The sequence below is a fragment of the Melozone crissalis genome, unplaced genomic scaffold (assembly GCF_028551555.1).
Source record: "Melozone crissalis strain CALT ecotype California unplaced genomic scaffold, PUWL_Pcris_2 ptg000222l_1, whole genome shotgun sequence".
Taxonomy (NCBI): Eukaryota; Metazoa; Chordata; class Aves; order Passeriformes; family Passerellidae; genus Melozone; species Melozone crissalis.
The window spans coordinates 19,305-44,089 of NW_026535985.1; the positions used below are offsets into that span (position 1 = coordinate 19,305).

At 50.3% G+C, this 24,785-nt stretch overlaps 2 protein-coding genes across 2 annotated transcripts in view; both read right to left on the reverse strand.

The window, feature by feature from the left end:
* Positions 1-1,442: 1,442 nt before the first annotated feature.
* On the reverse strand, positions 1,443-17,162 carry STAC3 (SH3 and cysteine rich domain 3). The gene is made up of 11 exons (XM_054294201.1): positions 17,097-17,162; positions 13,060-13,324; positions 12,868-12,965; positions 11,934-12,006; positions 10,127-10,218; positions 9,601-9,664; positions 5,176-5,225; positions 4,985-5,079; positions 3,413-3,464; positions 2,506-2,643; positions 1,443-1,563 (listed from the first exon to the last, which is right to left on the reverse strand). The coding sequence occupies exons 1-11, from the start codon at positions 17,160-17,162 to the stop codon at positions 1,465-1,467; spliced, it is 1,092 nt and encodes a 363-aa protein (XP_054150176.1). The 3' UTR covers positions 1,443-1,464.
* Positions 17,163-22,766: 5,604 nt separating this feature from the next.
* R3HDM2 (R3H domain containing 2) overlaps positions 22,767-24,785 on the reverse strand; it is a 65,811-nt gene continuing 63,792 nt past the window's right edge. The window contains exon 24 of the mRNA XM_054294207.1: positions 22,767-23,449. Within this exon, the coding sequence (XP_054150182.1) occupies positions 23,073-23,449 (377 nt within the window). The 3' untranslated portion in view covers positions 22,767-23,072. The remainder of the gene's footprint in view (positions 23,450-24,785) is intronic.

Sequence of the window (24,785 nt, forward strand, 5' to 3'; positions counted from 1 at the left end):
AGCTCCCAAGGCCCCGCTGTGTCCCCGGCACCGGCACCTGGCACACCTGTCACTGTCACCTGTCACTGTCACCCATCACCTGTCACTGCCACCTGTCACACCTGTCACACCCATCCCCTGCCACTGTCACTTGTCACCGTCAAGCATCACCTGTCACTGTCACACCTGTCACGTGTCACACCTGTTACCGTCACCCATCATCTGTCACTGCAACGGGGGCGGGGGGGGGCCAGAACTGACCCTGCCCCTCGGAGCGGGGCCGGGGGAACCCGCGGGGGGACAGCGGCACCCCCAGAGTGACCCCAGAGTGACCGTGAGTGACCCCCAGAGTGACCCCAGAGTGACCCCAGAGTGACCCTGAGTGACCCCCAGAGTGACCCCAGAGTGACCAGTGAGTGACCCCAAAGTGACCAGTGAGTGACCCCAGAGTGACGAGTGACCCCCAGAGTGACTGTGAGTGACCCCAAAGTGACCAGTGAGTGACCCCAGAGTGACCGTGAGTGACCCCAGAGTGACCGTGAGTGACCCCCAGAGTGACCTGTGACCCCTTCATTGGGGACACCATCATCCCACAGCGACCAGTGAGTGACCCCCAGAGTGACCCCTCCACTGGGGACAGCGGCACCCCCAGAGTGACCAGTGACCCCTGGAGTGACCAGTGAGTGACCCCCACAGTGACCACTGACCCCTCCATTGGGGACACCGGCACCCCCACAGTGACTGCGAGTGACCCCAGAGTGACCCCTCCACTGGGGACACCAGCACCCCCAGAGTGACCACTGAGCCCCCCCACAGTGACCACTGACCCCTCCCCAGTGTGCCACTGCCACCCCAGCAGTGCCACCCCCGAGGTGTCACCGCTGTCCCCCAGTGACCCCCTCAGACCCACTCACCCCCCCCAAGGGGCACCCCCTCCCCATTAAATCCACACCGAGAGCAGGGGGTGGGCACAGCCGTGTATTGCCAACATCGGGGGGCACCGGGAGCAGCGGGGCACGACCCCCCCCAAACCCCAGAGACCCTCCCGAGGGACCCCCAGAGACCCCCAGGAACCCCCAAGGAACACCGAGGGACCCCCCAGAGACCCCCAAGGGCCCTCAGAGACCCCAAGGAACCCCCTGGGACCCTCAGGAACCCCCAGAGACCCCCAAGGACCCCCCAGAGAGCCCCCCAAGGACCCCCAGGAACCCTCAGGGACCCCCAAGGAACCCCCCAGGAACCCCTCCAGGCACCAGCAGAAATGGGGGTGCCCCCCTCGACCCAAAACCTGTCCCGCAGCCAGGGCCCTCCCATCCCAATCCCGGGGTTTTTTTTGGTTTTTTTTTCCCCATTTCCCATCCCCAGGGTGCCCCAATCCCATCCCTGCCCTGCAGCCTCTCCCCGTCCCCATCCCGGGGGGTCTCTGCCCCCGATCCCGGGGGTCTCAGCCCCCCCCCCCCAATGCCGGGGGTCGCAGCCCCCTCCTCAGATTTCCTCCAGGAAGTCCACGGGGAACAGCCCCACTTTGCGGCCCGTGAACACTTTGACGTATCCGTTCACCTCCTCCCCCTTCTGCACCACGATCTGGGGGGGACGGGGGGGTGGTGAGACCCCCGAGAGCCTCCCCAGAGCAAGGGGGGGACCCCTGAGACCCCCTCAGAGCAGGGGAGACCCCCATGAACCCCCCCAGAGCCAGGGGACCCCCAGGAACCCCTCCAGATCAGGAGGGAACCCCCCCTGGACAATGGGGACCCCCAGGAACCCCCCCCAGGACAATGGGGACCCCCGAGCCCCCCTCTCCCCCTAGAGCAAGGGGATCCCCAAGAACCCCCCAGGACAGGGGAGACTCCTGAGACGCCCCCCCCCAGGACATGGGAGACTCCCCCAAATCAGGGGAGACCCCCAGGAACTCCCCAGAAAAGGAGGGACCCCCCCCAGGACAGGGGAGACCCCCCAGGACAGGAGGGATCCCCCCAAGACAGGGGAGACCCCCATGAAATCCCCAGATCAGGGAGACCCCCCAGGACCCCCCCAGAGCAAGGGGACCCCCCCAGGGACCCCCCAGATCAGGGGAGACCCCCGAGACCCCCTCAGGACAAGGGACACCCCTCCAGAGCAAGGGGACTCCCAGGAATCCCCCAAGACAGGGGAGACCCCCAAGACCTCCCCCAGGACAGGGAGGACCCCCAGGAACCCCTCAGATCAGGGGAGACCCCCAGGATCCCCCCCAGGAACCCCCCAGATCAGGGGAGAGCCCCGAGACCCCCCCAGAACAGGGGGGACCCCTGAGACGCCCCCAGAACAAGGGAACCCCCCAGGACAGGGGAGACCCCGGGAACCCCCCAGAGCAAATGAGGAGGAGTCGGGACAGAGCAAATCTCATCCACTGGGATGAGGATGATGAGCATGATGAGGATGATGATGATGATGATGATGCAGTTTATGGGGTCCAGCTGTTTTTGGGGGGCTTGAAGAGGGACGGGGGGGGGGTCCCCTGGTAATTTTGGGGAGGGGGTTTCATCTCACCTGATCCTTTTTGAGCGTGATTTGCCCGATTTCCCGGTTTCCAACGAAGGAACGCGTCACTTTGTGCACCCGCTCGCCCGCCCGCACCCGGATGATGAAATTAGGAGGGAAAAACCCGACTTTCTCCCCGATTTTGCCCTGCAAGGAGTTCAAGGAGTGTAGCATTGTGTGTTTTATACAGGTTTTGTTGTAAAATTTATTATTTTATATAAATTAAGATTATGGTTTGACCCTCGGTTCCCCCCCCATGTTGTCCCCTCATAATGGTTTGTTCCTGAGTTATTTGTCCCTCGTTTTCCCGCCAGTGACCGGGAGGGACCAGACTGCAAGGGGGGAGGTTGAGGCCGATTTGGGGGTCCCAAACTCCCCTTTCCTGCCAGGATAGTGGTGCCAGGATAGGCATTGTGTGTTTTATACAGGTTTTGTTGTAAAATTTATTATTTTATATAAATTAAGTTTGTGGTTTGACCCTCCGTTCCCCCATGGTCTCCCCTCATAATGGTTTGTTCCTGAGTTGTTCGTCCCTCGTTTTCCCGCCAGTGACCGGGAGGGACCAGACTGCAAGGGGGGAGGTTGAGGCAGATTTGGGGGTCCCCAAACTCCCCTTTCCTGCCAGGATAGTGGGTGCCAGGATAGGCACAGTGTGTTTTATAAAAAATAACCAACTTTACCACAAAACCTGTATAAATTAAGATTATGGTTTGACCCTCGGTCCCCCCCCCATTTTGTCCCCTCATAATGGTTTGTTCCTGAGTAGTTCGTCCCTCGTTTTCCCGCCAGTGACCGGGCGGGACGAGGCTGCAAAGGAGGATTTGAGGAGGATTTGGGGGTCCCAAACCCCCCTCCCCACCAGGATAAGGGGTCAGAGAAGGCTTGGGGGTCCCCCAAAGCGTTTCCCCATCCTCACCCGCCACCACTCCTCGTTGGAGTCGTCGACCACCGTGATCTTCTCCCCCGGCCTGGAAGGGAAGGAGGGGATCTCTGAGGGACGGAAGGACCCCCAACCCATTACTGGGTGGGTTTTCCAGCCAAGAAAAATCTCATTTTCCTTCAGAATCTTCAGGGAAACCAATGGGGAAAAGTAGGCAGGAAAAATATCAGGGAAACAGTCAGGAAAAGCAGCTGGGAAAACCATAAGGAAAAACCAGTGAGGAAAACCAGTCTGGAAAACCAGCTGGGAAAACCAGTCTGGAAAACCAAACAGGAAAACCAGTCAGGAAAAATCTCATTTTCCTTCATAATCAGCTCCTCCAGCCCCGAGTCTGGCACAGCACAGAGCAGCTCAGCTTTGGGAAATCACTGAACCACGTGGAGCCAAACCCCAAAAAACCCTAAAAAACCTCAAAAACCCCCCAAAAACACACACAAAAAAAAACCTCCAAAAAACCTCAGGAAAGAGCCCAAGGAAAGGCTGGGAAATCCACAGAACCACGTGGAGCCAAACCCCCAAAACCCCCCAAAAAAACCCCCAAAAACTCCAAAACCCCCCCAAAAAACCCCAAACCCCCAGAACCACCAATAAATCCTCCAAAAAAACCCAAAACCACAAAAAAAAACCCCCAACCCCCCCAAAAACAACCAAAAAAAACCCCCAAAAACAAAAAAAAACCCCAACCCCTCAGAAATCCCCACCAAAAAAACCCCCAAAAACCCAAACCCCACAAAAAACAAAAAAAACCCACCAAAACCCCCCCAAAAGCCACCAAAACCCCCCCCCAAAAAAACCCCAACACCCCAAAAAACCCCCCAAAAAACCCCAAAACCCTCCCAAAACCCCATAAAACCCCCCAAAAAACCCAAAACACCCCCCGACCCCCCCCCCCAAAACCTCAGGAATCCCCCCAAAAACCGCCAACCCCCCCCCCAAAAAACCTTAAAAACCCCTAAAAAACCTCCAAAAACCCCCCAAAAAACCCCCAAAACCCCAACCGCCCCAAAAAAAACCAAGAACCCCCCCCAAAAAAAATCCCCAAAACCCCCAACCCCCCCAAAAAAAGCCCAAAACACCCCAAAAAACCCCCCAAAAACCCCAAGAAAGACCCCAAATAAAACCACCAAAAACCCCAAAATCCCCCAAAAACCCCCACCAAAAAACCCCATAAAACCTACAAAAACCCCATAAAAACCTAAAAGCCACCCCAAAAAACCCATAAAGCCCCAAAACCCCAAAAAAAACCCCCCAAAAACCCCAACCCCCCCAAAAAATTCCAAATAAACCCCCCAAAACCCCAATAAACCCCCAAAACCCCCTGATAAAAAACCCCAAAACCCAAAAAAACCCCAAAAAACCCCGAAAAACCCCATAAACCCCCAAAAAACCCCAAGAAAGACCCCAAAAATACCACCAAAAACCCCCAAAAACTCCCCAAAACCCCCATAAACCCCCCAAAAAAACCCAAAAAAACCCCAAAAAACCCCCAAAACCCCCAAAAAAACCCCAAAACCCCCAAAAAAACCCCAAACAAATCTGAGCACTCACGGGAAATCCAGGTCGTCCTTCTCCAGGGCTTTGAAGCGATAAAGGGCCACGAAATAATGGGATTGCAGGAACCCCCCCGGCTGCGGCTTCTTGCTCTGGGGGGTTTTGGGGGAGCCCTGAGGGTCTCCAGGGGGGACCCCAAAGGTTGAATTCGGGATTTTTTGGGGTGCAGGGGTGAGGTTTGGGGGTACCTTGTCGTCCGCCGGGCTCTTCTCGGCTTTTTTGTCGCCCTCGGAGGCGCCTGGGGAGGGAAGGAGGGGTCGGGATTGGGTCGGAATTCAAAGGAGGGGTCGGGATTGATTGGGAGGAGGGGTCGGGATTGAAAGGAGGGGTCGGGATTGGGAGGAGGGGTCGGGATTGATTGAGAGGAGGGGTCGGAATTCAAAGGAGGGGTCGGGATTGAGAGGAGGGGTCGGAATTCAAAGGAGGGGTCGGAATTCAAAGGAGGGGTCGGGGTTCAAAGGAGGGGTCGGGACTGGAAGGAGGGGTCGGGATTGGGTCGGAATTCAAAGGAGGGGTCGGGATTGAGAGGAGGGGTCGGGATTGGAAGGAGGGGTCGGGATGGAAAGCAGGGGTCGGAATTGGGTCGGGATTATTGAAAGGAGGGGTCGGGATGGGAAGGAGGGGTCGGGATTGAGCTGAGGTTGGATGTGGGGTGGCCAAAGTGGGGGTGTGAATTTGGGGACACTTTTTGTGAAGGGAAAAACCCCCCTAAAAAAACAAAATAACCCCAAAAAACCAAAACAAACAAACAAAAAAACAAAACCAAAACCAAACCAAACCAAACCAAAACAAAAAAAACCCCACAAAAATCAAAACCCACCCGAGGTTGGATGTGGGGTGGCCAAAGGGGGGGTGTGGGTTGGGGACACTTTTTGTGAAGGGAAAAATCCCCCTAAAAAACAAAATAGCCCCAAAAATACAAAAAAAACCCAAAAAAACAAAACCAAAAAAACAACAAAAAAAAAACCAAACAAAAAAAACAAAACAAAAAAAACCACCCCAAAATAACCCAAAAATCAAAACCCACCCGAGGTTGGATGTGGGGTGGCCAAAGTTGGGGTGTGGGTTGGGGACACTTTTTGTGAAAGGAAAACCTCCCTAAAAAACAAAATAACCCCCAAAAAACCAAACCAAACAAACAAAAAACCCCCAAAAAACAAAAAAAACCACAAAAATCAAAACCCACCCGAGGTTGGATGGGGGTGGCCAAAGTGGGGGTGTGAATTTGGGGACACTTTTTGTGAAGGGAAAAACGCCCCTAAAAAACAAAATAACCCCAAAAAAACAAAACAAAACAAAAAACCCCAAAACAACAAAAACAAACCCCAAACAAAACAAAAAAACCCCAAAATTCAAAACCCACCCGAGGTAGGATGGGGGGTGGCCAAAGTGGGGGTGTGAATTTGGGGACATTTTTTGTGAAGGGAAAACTCCCCTAAAAATCAAAATAACCCCAAAAAAACAAACAAAAAAACCCACCACCCCCAAAAATCAAAACCCACGCTAAAAACTAAAAAAAAAAAAAACCACAAAAAACCCCCAAAAAACCAAAAACCCCCAAAAACGAAAAGAACACCCCCCAAAAAAAACCGCCAAAAAATCCCCCCCAAAAAAACCCCAAAACACAACCCCAAAAAAACCCCCAAAAACAAAAACAAAAACAAAAAAAAAACAAAAATCAAAACCCTTGCCAAAAACTAAAAACCCCCCAATAAAAACCCAAAAAACCAAACCCCTCTCAAAAACGAAAAAAACACCCCAAAAAACAAACAAACAAAAAACCCCCAAAAATCAAAACCCACGCCAAAAACTAAAAAAAAAACCCAAAAAACCCCAAAAAAACAACCCCCCCCCAAAAAAACCCCCAAAACGAAAAAAACCACCCCAAAAAACAAACAAACAAAAAAAAAGGCAAAAAATCCCCCCCCAAAAAAACCAAAACACAACCCCCAAAAAAAGCCCAAAAAACAAACAAACAAAAAAAACCCCAAAAATCAAAACCTGCGCCAAAAACTTCAAAAAAAACCCCAAAAAACCAGAAGCCCCCCCAAAAACCAAAACCCACCCCAAAACAAAAAAAAACTAAAAAACCAAACCCCCCAAAAAAACAAAACAAAAAACTGCCAAAAAAACAACAAAAAGAAAACCCCCAAAATCAAAACCCACCCCCCAAAACAAAAAAAAAACAACAACAAAAACCACCCCCCCAAAAAACCCTCAAAAACGAAAAGAAAAACACCCCAAAAACAAAACAAACCAAAAAAAAAAAAAACCAAAAAATCCCCACAAAAAAACCCCAAACAAACAAAAAACAAAAACAAAAACAAACAACAAAAACCAAACCAAAACAAAAGACCAAAAACCAAAACCACGACCAAACAAACAAACAAACAAAAAACAAAACAAAACAAAACAAAACAACTAAACAAAAAACAAAAAACAAACCCCCCCCCCAAAAAAAACCCAAAAAAACCCAAAAAAAACTGAAAACCAAAGGTGGGGATGTGAATTGGGGACCCTTTTTCTGAAGGGAAATCCCCAAAAATCCCCAAAAAACAAGGAAAAAACTGAAACAAACAAACAAAACCTAAAAAAAACCCCCAAAAAACAAAACAAAAAAACCCCCAAAAAACAGAAACCAAAGGTGGGGACATGAACTGGGGACGCTTTTTCTGAAGGGAAAACCCCCAAAAACAACAACAACAACAACAAACCCAAAAAAACAAAAAAAACCCCAACCCCCCCCCAAAAAACAGCAACAAAAAAACCCCAAAAAACAGAAGCCCCCCCCAAAACCAAAACCCACCCCAAAACAAAACAAAACCCAAAAAATCAAGCCCCTCAAAAAACCCCCAAAAACGAAAAGAACATCCCAAAAAAACAAAAAACAGAAAAAGCCAAAAAATCCCCCCAAATAAACAAAAAAACAAAAAAAAAAAAAACAAAACAAAAACCAACCAAACAAAAAAAACCCACAAAAAACCCCAAAAAAACAAAACAAAAAACCCCAAAATAACAAAAACAAAGGAACAAAAAAACCCAAAAACAACAACAAAAAAACCCCTGAAAACCAAAGGTGGGGATGTGAATTGGGGACCCTTTTTCTGAAGGGAAACCCCCCAAAAAAACCCCAAAAAAAACCCCAAAAAACCAAAAAACAAAACCAAAAAAACCCAAAAAACAAACAAACAAACAAACAAAAAAACACTAAAAAAACCCCCCACAAACCTTCCCAAAAAACAAAACAAAAAAACCCCAAAAAACCAGAAACCAAAGGTGGGGACATGGATTGGGGACACTTTTTCTGAAGGGAAAACCCCCTAAAACAACAACGACAGCAACAAAACAAAACCCAAAAAAACAAAACCAAAAAACAAACAAAAAAAGAACCCCCCCCCAAAAAAAATAAAAAAGAAAAAGAAAAAAAAAAAAACAAAAAAACCCAAAAAAAAAGAAAAAGAAAAAAAAAACCAAAACAAAAAAAAAACCCCAAAACAAAAAATCCACCCCCCCCCCCCAAAACAACAACAATAAAATCCCAAAAAACAAAAACCACCCCAAAAAAACAAAAAACCCCAAAAAAAGATGGGGATGTGAACTGGGGACGCTTTTTCTGCAGGAAAAGCCCCCCAAAATACAAAACAAAAAAAAACACCAAAAAAACCCAAAAGCCAAAGATGGGGACCTGAATTGTGGACATGAATTGGGGACCCTTTTTCTACAGGCAAACCCCCCAAAAACCAAAAAAAAACCCTAAAAACCACACCCAGAGCATCCCCAAGGACTCAGCCAAAAAACCCCAAAAATCCCCCAAAAATCCCCCCAAAAAACCCCCTTAAAAAACCCTAAAAAGCCCCAAAAAACCCCCCAAACCCCCAAAAATAAAAAATAACCCCAACCCCCCCCAAACCCCCCCCCCCAAAATAACCCCCCAAAACCCCCTAAAAACCACACCCAGTGCATCCCCAAGGACTCAGCCAAAAAAAACCCAAAAATCCCCCAAAACCCCCCGAAAAAACCCTAAAAAAAACCCCCCAAAAACCCCAAACCCCCCAAAATAAAAAAATAGCCCCAAAAGCCCCCAAAAAACCCCCAAAATAACCCCCCAAAAACCCTAAAAATCACACCCAGTGCATCCCCAAGGATTCAGTCAAAAAAACCAAAAATCCCCCAAAAAACCCTAAAAAACCCCTAAACCCCCCCAAAAAAATCCCCCAAAATCCCCCCCAAACCCCCCCCCAAAAACCCCTAAAAAACCCCCCAAAAAACCCAAAATCCCCCAAAACCCCCCCAAAAAACCCCTAAAAAACCCTAAAAAAAACCACAGAAAACCCCCGAAATCCCCCAAAACCCCCCCCAACAAACCCTAAAAAAACCCAAAAAAAACCCCGAAATCCCCCCAAAACCCCCCAAAAAACCCTAAAAAAAACCCCAAAAAACCCCAAAAATCCCCCAAAACCCCCCCAAAAACCCCCTTTAAAAACCCTAAAAAACCCCAAAAAAACCCAAAAACCTCAAAAAACACCCCAAACCCCCCAAAATAACAAAAACACCCCAAAATCCCCCCCAAAAAACCCCAAAACCCCCCAAAAACCCCAAACCCCTCGGCTCACCCTCGGCTTTGCTCCCCGCCGCCTTCGCGGCCTCGGGCTCCTCGTCCATCATCGCTGCCAGCGGCTGCGGGGAAACAAGGGCAAAACTTGGGGGGCTCGGGGGGTTTGGGGGCGTCATTGGGGGGTTTGGGGGCGTTATTGGGGGGTTTGGGGGCGTTATTGGGGAATTTGGGGGGTTTTGGGGGGGTTTTGGGGGATTTTGGGGGGGTTATTGCAGAGTTATTGGGGGGTCCGGGGGGAGTTATTGGAGAGTTATTGGGGGATTTGGGGGCGTTATTGGGGTGTTTGGGGGGGTTATTGGGGTTATTGGGGTTTTTGGGGGGGGTTGGGGGGTTATTGGGACGTTATTGGGGGGTTATTGAGGGAACTTGGGGGGATATCGGGGAATTTGGGGGGTTATTAAGGGTTTTGGGGGGCTTATTGGGGAGTTTTGGGGGTTTTGGGGGGGATTTGGAGGGGTTATTGGGGGGTTTTGGGGTTATTTGGGTGGGTTTTGGGGTGCTCCCCCGCCCCCCCCCCTCCTCACGTTTTTCTTGTCCTCCTGGCCCTTCTTGCGCTCCCTGTTGGCCATGATGACCCCGGTGCGGAGCGTCTCGAACACGGGGTCGGAGCCGCTGCCTGCGGGGTCAGGGGGGAAAAGGGGATTTTGGGGGGGTTTGGGGGGATTTTGGGGGGGTCAGAGGGGATTTTGGGGGGTTATTGAGGGATTGGGGGGGTATTGGGTGGGCTCGGGAGGGCTGAAGGGGGTTTGGGGCGTCAAGGGGCTCAGGGGGGTTGTTGGGGAATATTGTGGGGTTTGGGGGTCAGGAGGGGTTTGGGGGGCTCAGGGGGGTTATGGGGGGATTTTGGGGGGTTACTGAGGGATTTGGGGGGGGTATTGGGTGGGCTCGGGAGGGCTGAAGGGGGTCAGGGGGGTCAGGGGGGGATTTTGGAGGGGTTTGGGGGGCTCAGGGGGGGGCTCAGGGGGGTTATTGGGGAATATTGGGGGGTTTTGGGGGTCAGGAGAGGTTTGGGATGCTCAGGGGGGTTTGGGGTGCTCAGGGGGGTTATGGGGGGTTTTGGGGGGCTCAGAGGGGATTTTGGGGGGGTTATTGAGGGATTTGGGGGGGTATTGGGGGAGCTCGGGGGGGTCAGGGAAACTCACAGGGGGCTCAGGGGGGGTCAGGGGGGATTGTGACACCCACAGGGAGGTGACAGAGGTGGCAGATGTGACACAGGTGACAGGTGACACAGTGACACAGTGACACGGGTGACAGATGTGACACAGTGACACACAGGTGACACATAGGTGACGCACAGGTGACAGAGGTGACATACACGTGACACAGTGACACAGTGACACACAGGTGACACAGTGACACAGTGACACAGGTGACACACAGGTGACACACAGGTGACAATGGTGACACACAGGTGACACACAGGTGACACAGGTGACAATGGTGACAATGGTGACACAGGTGACACAGGTGACAGGTGACACAGGTGGCAAAGGTGACAAAGGTGACACAGTGACACACAGGTGACACACAGGTGACACGGGTGACACACAGGTGATAATGGTGACACACAGGTGACACAGGTGACACAAGTGACACAGTGACAATGGTGACACAGTGACACAGCGACACAGTGACACAGGTGACAATTGTGACACAGTGACACAGGTGACACGGTGACACAGTGACATGGTGACAATGGTGACAATGGTGACACAGTGACACAGTGACAATAGTGACACGGTGACAATGGTGACACAGTGACAGTGGTGACACGGTGACAATGGTGACACAGTGACACACAGGTGACACAGTGACACAGTGACACAGTGACACAGGTGACACGGTGACAATGGTGACACACAGGTGACACACAGGTAACAGTGGTGACACACAGGTGACACGGTGGCACAGTGACAATGGTGACACACAAGTGACACAGGTGACACGGTGACACACAGTGACAAGGTGACACACAGTGACAATGGTGACACAGTGACACACAGGTGACACAGTGACAATGGTGACACAGTGACACACAGGTGACGCACAGGTGACACACAGTGACATGGTGACACACAGGTGACAGGTGACAATGGTGACACAGTGACACACAGGTGACACACAGGTGACACAGTGACAATGGTGACACAGTGACACGGTGACAATGGTGACAGTGACACACAGGTGACACGGGTGACAGGTGACAGGTGACACAGTGACACACAGGTGACAGGTGACAATGGTGACACGGTGACAATGGTGACACAGTGACACACAGGTGACACACAGGTGACAATGGTGACAATGGTGGCGCGGTGCCGTGGCACTCACCGATGTCCCTGGCGCCGCGCAGGCGCTGCTCGCTGTACAGGGGGGAGCTGTAGGCGCGGCGGAACCCGGGCGGCTGCGGGGGGGGGGGGGGGGGGCGATCAGGGACCCCCAAAGGCACCGGGGAGAGTCTGGGGGGACCCCAAACGGGAATGGGGCACCCCCAGAGGCAGCAAATGCCCGGGGGCGGCGGCACCTGCGTCGTGCCCGTAGGGACCGAGGCTGGCACTGCCAGGGGTGCCCATTTGGGGTCACAGACTCGGGCACCCCTCAGAGCCACCTGGCAGAGTTTGGGGACCCCCAGAGTGGGATGGGGGCACCCCCAGAGGCAGGAAGTGCCCAGGGGTGATGGCACCTGGTGTCGTGCTCACAGAACCGAGGTTGGCACTGCCAGGGGTGCCAAACTTGGGGCTGGATTTGGGGTCACAGCATCAGGAACCTCCTGGCAGAGTTTGGGGACCCCCAGAAGGGAATGGGGGCACCCCATAGCCAGGAAATGCCCAGGGGCGGTGGCACCTGCGTTGTGCCCATAGGGACCGAGGCTGGCACTGCCAGGGGTGCCCATCGGGGCCGAGGCTGGCACTGCCGGGGTGCCCGTTCGGGACCGAGGCTGGCACTGCCAGGAGTGCCCATCGGGGCCGGGGTTGGCACTGCCAGGGGTTCCCATTGGAGCCGAGGTTGGCACTGCCAGGGGTTCCCATTTTGGGGGGCCGGGGTTGGCACTGCCAGGGGTGCCCATTGGAGCCGAGGTTGGCACTGCCAGGGGTTCCCATTTTGGGGGGCCGGGGTTGGCACTGCCAGGGGTGCCCGTTCGGGACCGAGGTTGGCACTGCCAGGGGTGCCCATCGGGGCCGGGGTTGGCACTGCCAGGGGTGCCCGTTCGGGACCGAGGTTGGCACTGCCAGGGGTGCCCATCGGGGCCGGGGTTGGCACTCACGATCTTGCCGAAGCAGCGCTGCATCTCCACGTAGCCCTGGCAGTGCTGGTGGATGTTGGTTTTGCAGTTCTTGCACCTCAGCCCGAACTTGTTGTTCACTGCGAGGGGCGGGAAGCACAGGGGAGGTGACAAAGGCGACATCGCGCTCGTGACGATGTCGCGACAGAGCCCCGCCCCCCCCGCGGCACTCACGGACGATCATGCGGGCGCAAACATCGCAGAATTTGGGTTTTTTGAAGTAATGGTCTTTGAATTTGTGCGGTTTGTCGTTGACCAGTTTCTCCGGCTCCGGGGGCGGCTCCGGCTCCTCCTCCTCCTCTTCCTCGTCCTCCTCATCCTCGTAGATGTAGAAGAGGGGTCCCCCCGAGGGGCTGAGCAGCTCCCCGTTGGGCTGCGGGTCCGGAGCCGGCTCCTCTTTGGCTTTGCGGTGGAAAATTTCCTTCAGCTTCTGCAGCTGCTGGGACGGGACGGGATGGAGGGTGAGTGGCGCAAAAAAACCCCAAAAAAACCCACAAAAAAAAAACCAAAAAAACCAAAAAAAACCCCCAACACCCCCCCCAAAAAACCAAACCAAACCAAACCAAACCAAACCAAAAAAAAAAACCCAAAAAAACCAAACCAAAACAAACAAAAAAAACCCCAAAACAAAACCAAAAAACCCCCAAAAAACAAAAACAAAACCAAAAACAAACAACAAAAAACCCCAAAAACCCCAACCCCCCCCCACAAAAACAACAAACAAATCCCCACAAAAAAATACCAAAAAACCAAAAAAAAAAAAATCCCCCAAAAAACCCCAAATCGCAAAAAATCCCCAAAAACAAACAAACAAAAAAAACCCCCCAAAAAACGAAAGCAAAAAACCAAAAAACCCAACGCCCCAAAAAAAACCAAAAAAACCCCCACCAAAAAATACCAAAAAACAAACAAAAAAATCCCGCCAAAAACCCCAAAATGCAGAAAACCCCCAAAAACAAACAGACAAACAAAAAAACCCCAACCAAATAAAAACAAAAACAAAAAAACCCCCAAACCCCAAAAACCTTCCCCAAACCCACAAAAAACACAAAAAAACCCCAAAATCTCCAATAACCCCAAACTCCCCCCAAAGCTCAAAAAATCCTGAAAAAAACCCAACCCCCCCCCAAAAAACCCCAAAACCCCCCCAACCCCCCCAACCGAAAAAACAACCCCAAAACCCCCCAAAAAACCCCAAAAAACCCAAAAAACCCCCAACCCCCCCCAAAAACAGCAAAAAAACCCCACAAAAAATACCAAAAAACAAAAAAAATCCCCCCAAAAACCCCAAAACGCAAAAAATCCCCAAAAACAAACAGACAAAAAAAACCCCCCAAAAAACAAACAAACAAAAACCCCAAGAAACCCAACCCCCCCCAAAAACAACAAAAAAACCCCTACAAAAAAAATACCAAAAAACCAAAAAAATCCCCCCTAAAAAACCCCAAAATGCAAAAAACAAATAAAAACAAAAAAAAAACCCCAAACCCCAAAAACCTTCCCCAAACCCACAAAAAACACAAAAAAACCCCCAAAACCCCCAATAACCCCAAATTCCCCCCAAACCCCAAAAAATCCTGAAAAAAAACCAAAAAACCCCAAAACCCCTCCAAAACCCACCAAAAACCTCAGGAAAGAGCTCAGTACAAATCTGGGAAATGCACAGAACCACGTGGAGCCAAACCCCAAAAAACCCAAAAAAGCCCACAAAAAACCCAGAAAAACCCCCAAAAAACCCTCAAACCCCCCCCCAAAAAATCCCCAAAACCCCCAAAAAAACCCCAAAAACAAAAAAAAAACCCCAAAAAACCCCCATCCCACAGCCGAAAACTGCCCATCCCACAGCCCCTGCCTTTGTATGAGGAGCTGAAAATCACAGAAATTTAAATAATTTAAAATTATCACAGGGTGAAAATGGAGATTTTGGGATTTTTGGTATTGGAGGTTATGGGGACAAGATGGAGGAATGTGGGCGTGTCCTGTCCTTCTTCTCCTTCTTCTTCTTCTTCCTCTTCTTTGTGTGAGGAGTCACAAGCCACAAGAGTTTGAGTAGAATGACAGTGAATTAATCACAGGGTGAAAATGTAGAATTTTGGGGATTTAGAATGGGGGTTATGGGGACAAGATGGAGGAATCTGGGCATGTCCTGTCCTTCTCCTTCTTCTTCTTGGTCCCCATTTTCTGCAGTGATGGTGGCACTTTTGGATTGGTTTAGAGTGGAAGCTCACTGTCTAACACAGGTGATAGGTGTTGGGAATTAAGTGTAAATATTGTACACGTAGTTTGTAGTATAAAAAGTGAAAATGGAGATTTTAGGATTTTTCGTATGGAGGTTATGAGGACAAGATGGAGGAACTTGGGTGTGTCCAGCCTTTCTCCTTCTTCTTCTTCTTTGTGTGAGGAGTTACAAGCCACAAGAGTTTGAGTAGAATGACAGTGAATTATTCACTGGGTGAAAATGTAGAATTTTGGGGTTTTTAGAATGGAGGTTCAGGAGGCAAGATGGAAGAATGTGGGGCATGTCCTGTCCTTCTTCTCCTTCTTCTTCTTGGCCTCCATCTTCTGCAGTGATGGTGGCACTTTTGAGTTGGTTTAGAGTGGAAGCTCAGTGTCTAACACAGGTGATGGGTATTGGGAATTAATTGTAAATATGTTATACGTAGTTTGTAGTATAAAAAGTGAAAATGGAGATCTTAGGATTTCTGGTATGGGGTTTATGGGGACAAGATGGAGGAACTTGGGTGTGTCCAGCCTTTCTCATTCTTCTTCTTCTTTGTGTGAGGAGTTACAAGCCACAAGAGGTTGAGTAGAATGATAGTGAATTAATCACTGGGTGAAAAGGTAGAATTTTGGGGATTTAGAATGGGGGTTCAGGAGGCAAGATGGAAGAATGTGGGTGTGTCCTGTCCTTCTTCTGCTTCTTCTTCTTGGTCCCCATTTTCTGCAGGGATTTTGGCACTTTTGGATTGGTTTAGAGTAGAAGCTCACTGTCTAACATAGGTAATAGGTATTGGGAATTAAGTGTAAATATGTTATACGTAGTTTGTAATATAAAAAGTGAAAATGGAGATTTTAGGATTTTTGGTATTGGAGGTTATGGAGACAAAATGGAGGAATGTGGGCATGTCCAGCCTTTCTCATTCTTCTTCTTGGCCTCCATTTTCTGCTGTGATGTTGGCACTTTTGGGTTGGTTTAGGGTAGAAGCTCACTGTCTAACACAGGTGATGAGTATTGGGAAGTAATTGTAAATGTGTTGTAAATGTGTTGTACCTAGTTTGTATGTTGAGGATTGCAATGCAAGATGTTTGTAGTTACATCTGTATGGCAGATTATCTTTGTCAAGTTTGCCTTATTGCAGATTATTTTTTGTGGGCAGTTTGCCTTATCTCTCTCTTTGAGTGCTCACAATCACACCTCCCTCTGGGGAGACATCTGCTGATAACAGCTATTGAATGTCAGTGCATGGCTGATAAGAGCTACAGCATCCCATTGGGAGATGTGAGCCCAGAGGGAGGAGCCAAGCATTCCTGCCTGGATACAATCTGGGATTTCAAACATTCCTACCTGGATAGAATCAGAGATTTCAAATATTCTTACCTGGATACAATCAGAGATTTCAAACATTCCTACCCAGATATAATCTGAGATTTCAAACATTCCTACCTGGATACAATCTGGGATCTCAAACATTCCTACCCAGATATATCAGTGTTGTTCTAGTGTACTGCATTGTTTATTTTATCCTTTTATTTTCTTCCCTATTAAAGAACTGCTATTTCGTGCTCCCATATTTTTTGCCTGAGAGGCCCTTAATTTAAAATTTATAGCAATAGATATATTTATTTAATATATAAATGTATATTAATAAATATTAATAAATATATAATATATAAGTAAATATTTATATATCTAAATATTTATGTATTTATTTAATATATATATAAATATTTAATATATAAATAAATAAATTTATTTCTATTGCAGGGGTGGGGAGGGGTCACATTCTCCATTTCAGGGGAGGCTCCTGCCTTCCTTAGCACACTCCTGTCTTTCCAAACCAAGACAAAACACCAAGCTGGGCAATGCCCACCCCACACCCGGCTGGATCGGGGTCCCACCATGCCCCCCAAAGCCCCCAGGGGCTGCAGGAGGGTGATGGCAGAGAGGGGACATCGCCCACCCACCCCAATGCCCCGTGGGCAGCACTTACCCGGCTCTTGGGTTTGCCCCCTGCAGCAGGTGAGGCCGGCGGCTCTGGCACCTCCTTCTCCGTCATGCTGCCGGGGGAAGAGCAGGGATGGCGCTGGATGGGGCAGTGCCACCCTGCTGGGTGGGCAGTGCCAGCCCTTCCCCTGGGACAGACAGCGTCCGTGTGTCCTGCGGCCCCGGACAGGGCTGGTTCTGACAGGAGGAACCCCACATTCACTGAAGGACAGACAGCGTCCGTGTGTCCTGCGGCCCCGGACAGGGCTGGTTCTGACAGGAGGAACCCCACATTCACTGAAGGACAGACAGCGTCCGTGTGTCCTGCGGCCCCGGACAGGGCTGGTTCTGCCAGGGGGAACCCTGGGTTCACCGAAGGACAGACAGCGTCTGTGTGTCCTGCAGCCCTGGACAGGGCTGGTTCTGCCAGGGGGAACCCTGGGTTCACCGAAGGACAGACAGCGTCCGTGTGTCCTGCAGCCCTGGACAGGGCTGGTTCTGCCAGGGGGAACCCTGGGTTCACTGAAGGACAGACAGCGTCCGTGTGTCCTGCAGCCCTGGACAGGGCTGGTTCTGCCTGGGTTCACTCCCACTGCCCATCCCACAGCCTCTGCCCTGGCCAGGGCTGGTTCTGCCAGGGGGAACCTTGAGTTCATTGCAGGACAGACAGCCTCCGTGTGTCCTGCAGCTCCTGTCCTGGGTAGGATGAACCCCACGTTCACAGCAGGACAGACACCCTCCGTGTGTCCTGCAGACCCTGCCCGGCTGGTTCTGCCTGGGTTCACTCCCACTGCCTGTCCTGCAGCCCCTGCCCCTGCCAGGGCAGGTTCTGCCAGGATGAACCCCTGGTTCACAGCAGGACAGACACCCTCCGTGTGTCCTGAACCCCTGCCTGGGCCACGGCTGGTTCTGCCAAGGGGAATCCCCAGGTTCACTGCAGGACAGACACCCACCGTCCCACTGTCTGTCCTGCAGCCCCTGCCCCAGCCAGGGTTGATTCTGCCAGGGCAAACCCCGAGTTCACAGCAGGACAGACACCCTCCGTCTGTCCTGCAACCCTGGCCAGGGCTGGTGCTGCCAGGACAAATCCGGGTTCATTCCCAGTGCCCATCCTGCAGCTCCTGTCCTGCCCAGCCTGGTTCTGCCAGGATGAACCCCAGGTTCACTCCCACTGCCCATCCTGTAGCTCCTGCCTGGGTTGGTTCTGCCAGGATGAAACCCAGGTTCACAGCAGGACAGACGCCCTCCGTCTGTCCTGCAGCCCCTGCCTGGCTGGTTCTGCCAGGGCAAACCTGGGTTCACTCCCACTGCCCATCCCACAGCCCCTGCCAGGATGAACCCCATGTTCACTGAAGGACAGACAGCCTCCGTCTGTCCTGCAGCCCCTCTCAGGCTGATTCTGCATCCCTGAGCCCCAGGGCCGGGCTGGAGGAGGTCCCTGCCCACCCCAGGTGCCCACCTTAGCCTGGGCATCTCCATCCCAAAGTGAAACCACGAACGGTGCTGCCCTCGGCCCCTCAGTGAGCACAGGGGGCACTGAGGGCGTCACCCGGCTGGCACCGGGGCAGGAGCTGCTCCAGCATCCCCCAAACCATCCCGGTGCCACCTGGGACAGCCCTGCCCGCAGTGCTGCCACCCAGAGCTCCATGGTTTGGGTGATACCAACCCCAGGCAGGAAAAACACCAGGAAAACCAGCCTGGAAAACCATCAGGAAAAACCAAACTGGAAAACCATCAGAAAAACGAGTTGGGAAATCCAGCTGGGAAAACCAGTCAGGAAATCATCAGGAAAACCAGCTGGGAAAACCAGATGGGAAAACCTTCTGGAACACAAGTCAGGAAAACCAGTCTGGAAACCAGTCGGGAAAACCAGGTGAGAAAACCAGTCAAGAAAACAGCCAGGAAAACCAGTAAGGAAAAGCAGCTGGGAAAGCAACAGGAAAAACAGTGAGGAAAACCAGTCAGAACAACCATCCAGGAAAACCAGTCAGGAAAACCAAAAACCAGCCAAGAAAACCAGCTGGAAAACCATCAGGAAAAGCAGTCGGGAAAACCAGCCAGGAAACCCAGCCGGGAAAACCAAAAACCTGTCAGGAAAATCAGTGAGGAAAACCAGTTGGGAAAAGCAGTCAGGAAAACCATCAGGAAAAACCAAACTGGAAAACCATCAGGAAAACCTGTCAGGAAATCCATGCAGGAAAACCAGTCAGGAAAACCAGCTGGGAAAACGAAAAACCAGTCAGGAAAACCATAAGGAAAAACTAAACAGGAAATCCAATCAGGAAAACCAACTGGGAAAACCAACTGGGAAAACCATAAGGACAACCAGGTGGGAAAGTCATCAGGAAAAGCCAAACAGGAAAACCAAAAACCAGCCAGGAAAACTAGCTGGGAAAACCATCAGGAAAAACTAAACAGGAAAACCATCAGGAAAAGCAGTGAGGAAAACCAGTCGGAAAAATCATCAGGAAAAACCAAACAGGAAAACCAACTGGGAAAACCACCAAGACAACCAGGCAGGAAAACCATCAATAAAACCAGTCAGGAAAACCAAAAACCAGTCAGGAAAACCAGTCAAGAAACCAGCCAGGAAAACCGGTTGGGAAAACCAGACGGAAAAACCAAACAGGAAAACCATCAGGAAAATCAGTCAGGAAAACCAACAGAAAAACCAAAAACCAAACAGGAAAACCAGTCAGGAAAACCAGCTGGCATAACAAAAACCAGCCAGGAAAACTAGCTGGGAAAACCAGTCTGGAAAACATCAGGAAAAGCAGTGAGGAAAACCAGTCAGGAAAAACCAAATAGGAAAACCAGTCAGGAAAACCAAAAACCAGTCAGGAAAACCATCAGGAAACCAGTGAGGAAAAGCAGCTGGGAAAACCAACAGGAAAAACTAAACAGGAAAACCATCAGGAAAACCACCCAGGAAAACCAGCCCGGAAAACCATCGGGAAGCAGCAACGGGAACGGCGCTCGGGGCACAGCGGGATTGGGGCACCCCGAGACCCCACAGCCCCGGCGGGTGCCCAGAGCGGGCACGGGGGCACAGAGGGGCACACAGGGGGCACACAGGGGCACACGGGGGGCACAAGGGGGGCACTCACCCTGCGCTGAAGGAGCCCCAGGAGCCAGGGCCGGAGCCGGGGCCGCAAAGCGCTCGGGGCCGGGGCCGGAGGAGTGACAGGGCACAGGGGGACGACAGCTGAGCCGGGCCGGGGCTGACGCCGGGAAATTGGAACCCGGGCGGCAGCGGGCGGAGGAGGCTCCGGCTATTTGCGTTGGTGGTTGCTGGGCGTGCCAGGGGCCCCCCCAGGCCGGGAACCGGGCACGGAGAGGGCTCAGGGATTTGGGCACACAAGCTGGGCACAGAGAGGATCCAGGCTCAGGGATTTGGGCACAGAAAGGATCCAGGCTCAGGGATTTGGGCACACCGAGGGTTCCAGAGCTGGGCACAGAGAGGATCCAGGCTCAGGGATTTGGGCACATGAAGGGTTCCAGGAGTTGGGCACAGAGAGGGCTCAGGGATTTGGGGACACGGAGGGTTCCAGGAAAGGATCCAGGCTCAGGGATTTGGGCACAGAAAGGATCCAGGCTCAAGGATTTGGGCACACGGAGGGCTCCAGGAGTTGGGCACAGAGAGGGCTCAGGGATTTGGGCACACGAGCTGGGCACAGAGGGGATCCAGGCTCAGGGATTTGGGCACAGAGGGGATCCAGGCTCAAGGATTTGGGCACAGAAAGGATCCAGGCTCAAGGATTTGGGCACAGAGAGGATCCAGGCTCAAGGATTTGGGCACACGAAGGGTTCCAGGAGTTGGGCACAACAAAGGATGCAGGCTCAGTTTGGGCATTGGAGGTTTGCTGGGCAGAGGGGCAGCAGTGGGGTCTGGCATGGATGCCTGGCACACCTGGCACCAAACCCTGCTGGCATGGCAGGAGTTGGGATCCTGTAGCTCTGATATTTTCTGAAAAATTCCTTTCCTTGGGAATTTTTCTCCGGAGAAGCTGAGAGGCCTCATGAACAAAATGTAAACATTGATTATCTGCTGCTGTGGGATACAACAGGTGCATCTGTGATTGGTCTCATGTGGTTGTTTTTAATTAATGGCCAATCACAGTCAGTTGTCTCAGACTTTCTATCTGAGCCACAAACCTTTGTTATCATTCTTCCTTTTTTATTTTTAGCCAGCTTTCTAATGAATTTTTTTTTCTATTCTTTTAGTGTAGTTTTAATGTAATATATATGTATTATTATATACATATATATTACATTATATAATATATATATGTACATATATTATACGTACACACACACATATATGTTATATATACATATATAATATATATGTATATATATTATATATTATACATTGTATATATAGTATATAATGTGTATATAGTATATAGTATATATACACATGAATATATATTATATACCACATATATAATATATATAGTGTATTATGTGTATATAGTATATAAGTATATATATAGTATATAATGTTCAAATATATATGTATATATATGTACACATATATATACATGTTATATATATACATATATAATATATATGTGTATATATTATATACTATATATAATATATAGTGTATATATATAGTATATAGTATATAGTATATAGTATATAATATATATAGTATATAATGTACATATATATATTATATGTACACAAATACATTATATAAATACACACATATATATGTGTGTATATGTTATATACTATTATATATAACATATAGTATTACTATATATTATCATATAGTATTACTATATATTATATACAGTATATATTATAGTATAGTATATATTATAGCATATATTATAATATAGTATTTATTACTATATATATAATATCTAGTATAATACTATATATAAAATCTATAATATTATTATATGTAATAATAAATCAAGCCTTCTGAAACACGGAGTCAGATCCTCATCTCTTCCCACTGTCGCAGGATCCCACTGGTGCCAGGCTGCCCTTGGGTCCCTGCCAGGCTGGGGGTGGCACCAGGGTGGGAGCTGGAGCCATCCTGGGGTTGGAGCCTCCCCTTTCCTGGCAGCTCTTACCTGTGCTCAGCAATTTTGGGGGCATCCTGCTGCTGCCAGGGGCTCTGGCTGTGCCACCCCAAAATCCTGTCCCTGTCCCTGCCAGCTCCAGGTCAGCAGGAATGCGATGGTTCCTGGCAGGGCTCATTACTGCCCTGGAATTCCACAGCTGGATGGGGCTGGCAGCTGGATGGGAGGCCATGAACATCTGTCAGCCTCAATCCAAATGCTCTGATCCCAGCCTGGGATCCCCATTTTGGAATCATCCCTGCCCCTGCCAGCTCCAGGTGCTGCTGCTGCCAGCAGGAATGTGATGGTTCCTGTCCTGGAATTCCACATCTGGATGGGGCTGGCAGCTGGAGGAGAAGCCATGAACATCTGTCAGGGAAATCCAGCCCCAATCCAAATGTTCTGATCCCCATTTTGGAATCATCCCACTCTCCCCTCACCCCACTGAAGCAGCACAGAGCCCCCCAACCCTGACACAGAACAGGAATTTACATTCAAATGATGGACAATTTTCCTTTTTCTTTTTTTTTTTTTTATTTAAAAACAACCCCCCCCCAAATAAAATAAGACCAAAAAAAAAAAATTCACCCCTCCCTCCCCCCCAGCAAAATAATAATCTGATTAAATAAAATGTGCAGTGAACATACCAATCAACACCTGTATGTGAGGTCCAACACAGTGCTTAAACAAAAAACCATAGACACAGGGAGAAGGGGGGCGGGCATGGGCGTCACTCCAAAAAAAAAAAAAAAAAAAAAATTAAAAAAAACCAAAAGAAAAACCAAAAAAAAAAAAATCAACTTCTCGTCTCTTAATTATGTTCATATAAATATATCAAGGAAGGAGGGCGAGAGGAAGGGAGGGCGGGAGCAGAGGGTGCCCAGGGCAGTGCCCACAGCGGGGCTCTATTGGGAGCTCGCCCTCTCCAGCACCCGCAGGTCGTAGTTCTTTTTGGCCACGCGCAGTTTGAAGCGGCTCAGGGAGTTGTTGAGGCGCAGGGAGGCGTTCTGGGCAGCCAGGGGGCTGGGGAACACGGCCACGATGGTGTATAAGGCAGCGAGGTCACCGTGCCTGCCGTTCTCCGCCGTCCCGCCGCCGCCGCCGCCGCCGCTGCTGGTGCTGTTGTTGTCCCCGCCGCCTCCCCCGTCCCCGCGGCGCCCCTGAGTCTCTTTGAGCCACTGGATTTTGGCACCGGCCATGGCGAGCTGCGTGAAGAGCTTGTCGGCCTCTGTCCGTGTGATGCCCTCGGGCAGGTCGGTCACCTCCAGCACGCGGCCCAGCACTGCAGGGGACGAGCAGAGCGTCAGATCTGATCTTTCAAAACACCTAATCTATTATCTAAAGGCAGACAATCGATTCTTTTAATCCAGTTACTCTTTTAAGGCCTCCAAATTACCCTTACCTGCTCTCTGGAATGCCCCATCCCAATCCCCTCCTGTGCCCACAATGCTGATTTTCCTTCAGGAGGAGCTGTGGGTATTCCCACAGTCACCTGGGCACAGGAACACTGCCAAGCTGCCCCCAACTGGAATTTATTCTTTTAAACCACCCAATCTACTCTTTTACGCCACCCAATGTATTCTTTTAAGCGACCCAATCGATTATTTCAATCCAGTTATTCTTTTAAACCCTTCAAATTACCCCTGCCTGCTCCCTGGAATGCCCCATCCCAATCCTCTCCCTTTGCCCACAGTTCTGGTTTTGCTTCAGAAGATGTGGGCACAGGAGCAGTGCCAAGCTGCCCCCAGCAGGAATTTATTCTTTTAAACCACCCAATCTATTCTTTTAATCCAGAAATTTCCCCTCCAAATTACCCTTACCTGCTCTCTGGAATGCCCCATCCCAATCCCCTCCTGTGCCCACAATGCTGATTTTCCTTCAGGAGGAGCTGTGGGTATTCCCACAGTCACCTGGGCACAGGAACACTGCCAAGCTGCCCCCAACTGGAATTTATTCTTTTATTCCTTTGTGGAGGGGATCCCAATCCCCTCCTGTGCCCACAATGTTGATTTTGCTTCAGGAGATGTGGGCACAGGAACACTGCCGAGTTGCCCCCAGCAGGAATTTATTATTTTAAATCACCCAATCTACTCTTTTACGCCACCCAATGTATTCTTTTAAGCGACCCAATTGATTATGTTAATCCAGTTATTCTTTTAAGCCCTCCAAAGTAACTCTGCCTGCTCCCTGGAATGCCCCAACCCAATCCCCTCCTGTGCCCACAGTTCTGGTTTTGCTTCAGAAGATGTGGGCACAGGAGCAGTGCCAAGCTGTCCCCAGCAGGAATTTATTCTTTTAAACCACCCAATCTATTCTTTTAATCCAGAAATTTCCCCTCCCAAGCACCCTGGAATGCCCTATCCCAATCCTCTCCCTGTGCCCACAATTCTGATTTTGCTTCAGGAGGAGATGTGGGTGTTCCCACAGCCATCTGGGCACAGGAGCAGTGCCAAGCTGCCCCCAACTGGATTTTATTCTTTTAAGCCACCCAATCTACTCTTTTAAGGCACCCAGCCTATTCTTTTAAGCCACCCAATCGATTATTTCAATCCAGTTATTCTTTTAAGCCCTCCAAAACACCCTTACCTGCTCCCTGGAATGCTCCATCCCAATCCCTT

Coding starts and splice junctions, on each gene's coding strand:
- STAC3 (XM_054294201.1), bottom strand. CDS start 17,162: ATGACGGAGAAGGAGGTGCCAGAGCCGCCGGCCTCACCTGCTGCAGGG. Junction 13,325..17,096: donor GGGGCAAACCCAAGAGCCGG/GTAAGTGCTGCC, acceptor GTCCCGTCCCAG/CAGCTGCAGAAGCTGAAGGA. Junction 3,465..4,984: donor AAGGACGACCTGGATTTCCC/GTGAGTGCTCAG, acceptor CTTCCCTTCCAG/GCCGGGGGAGAAGATCACGG.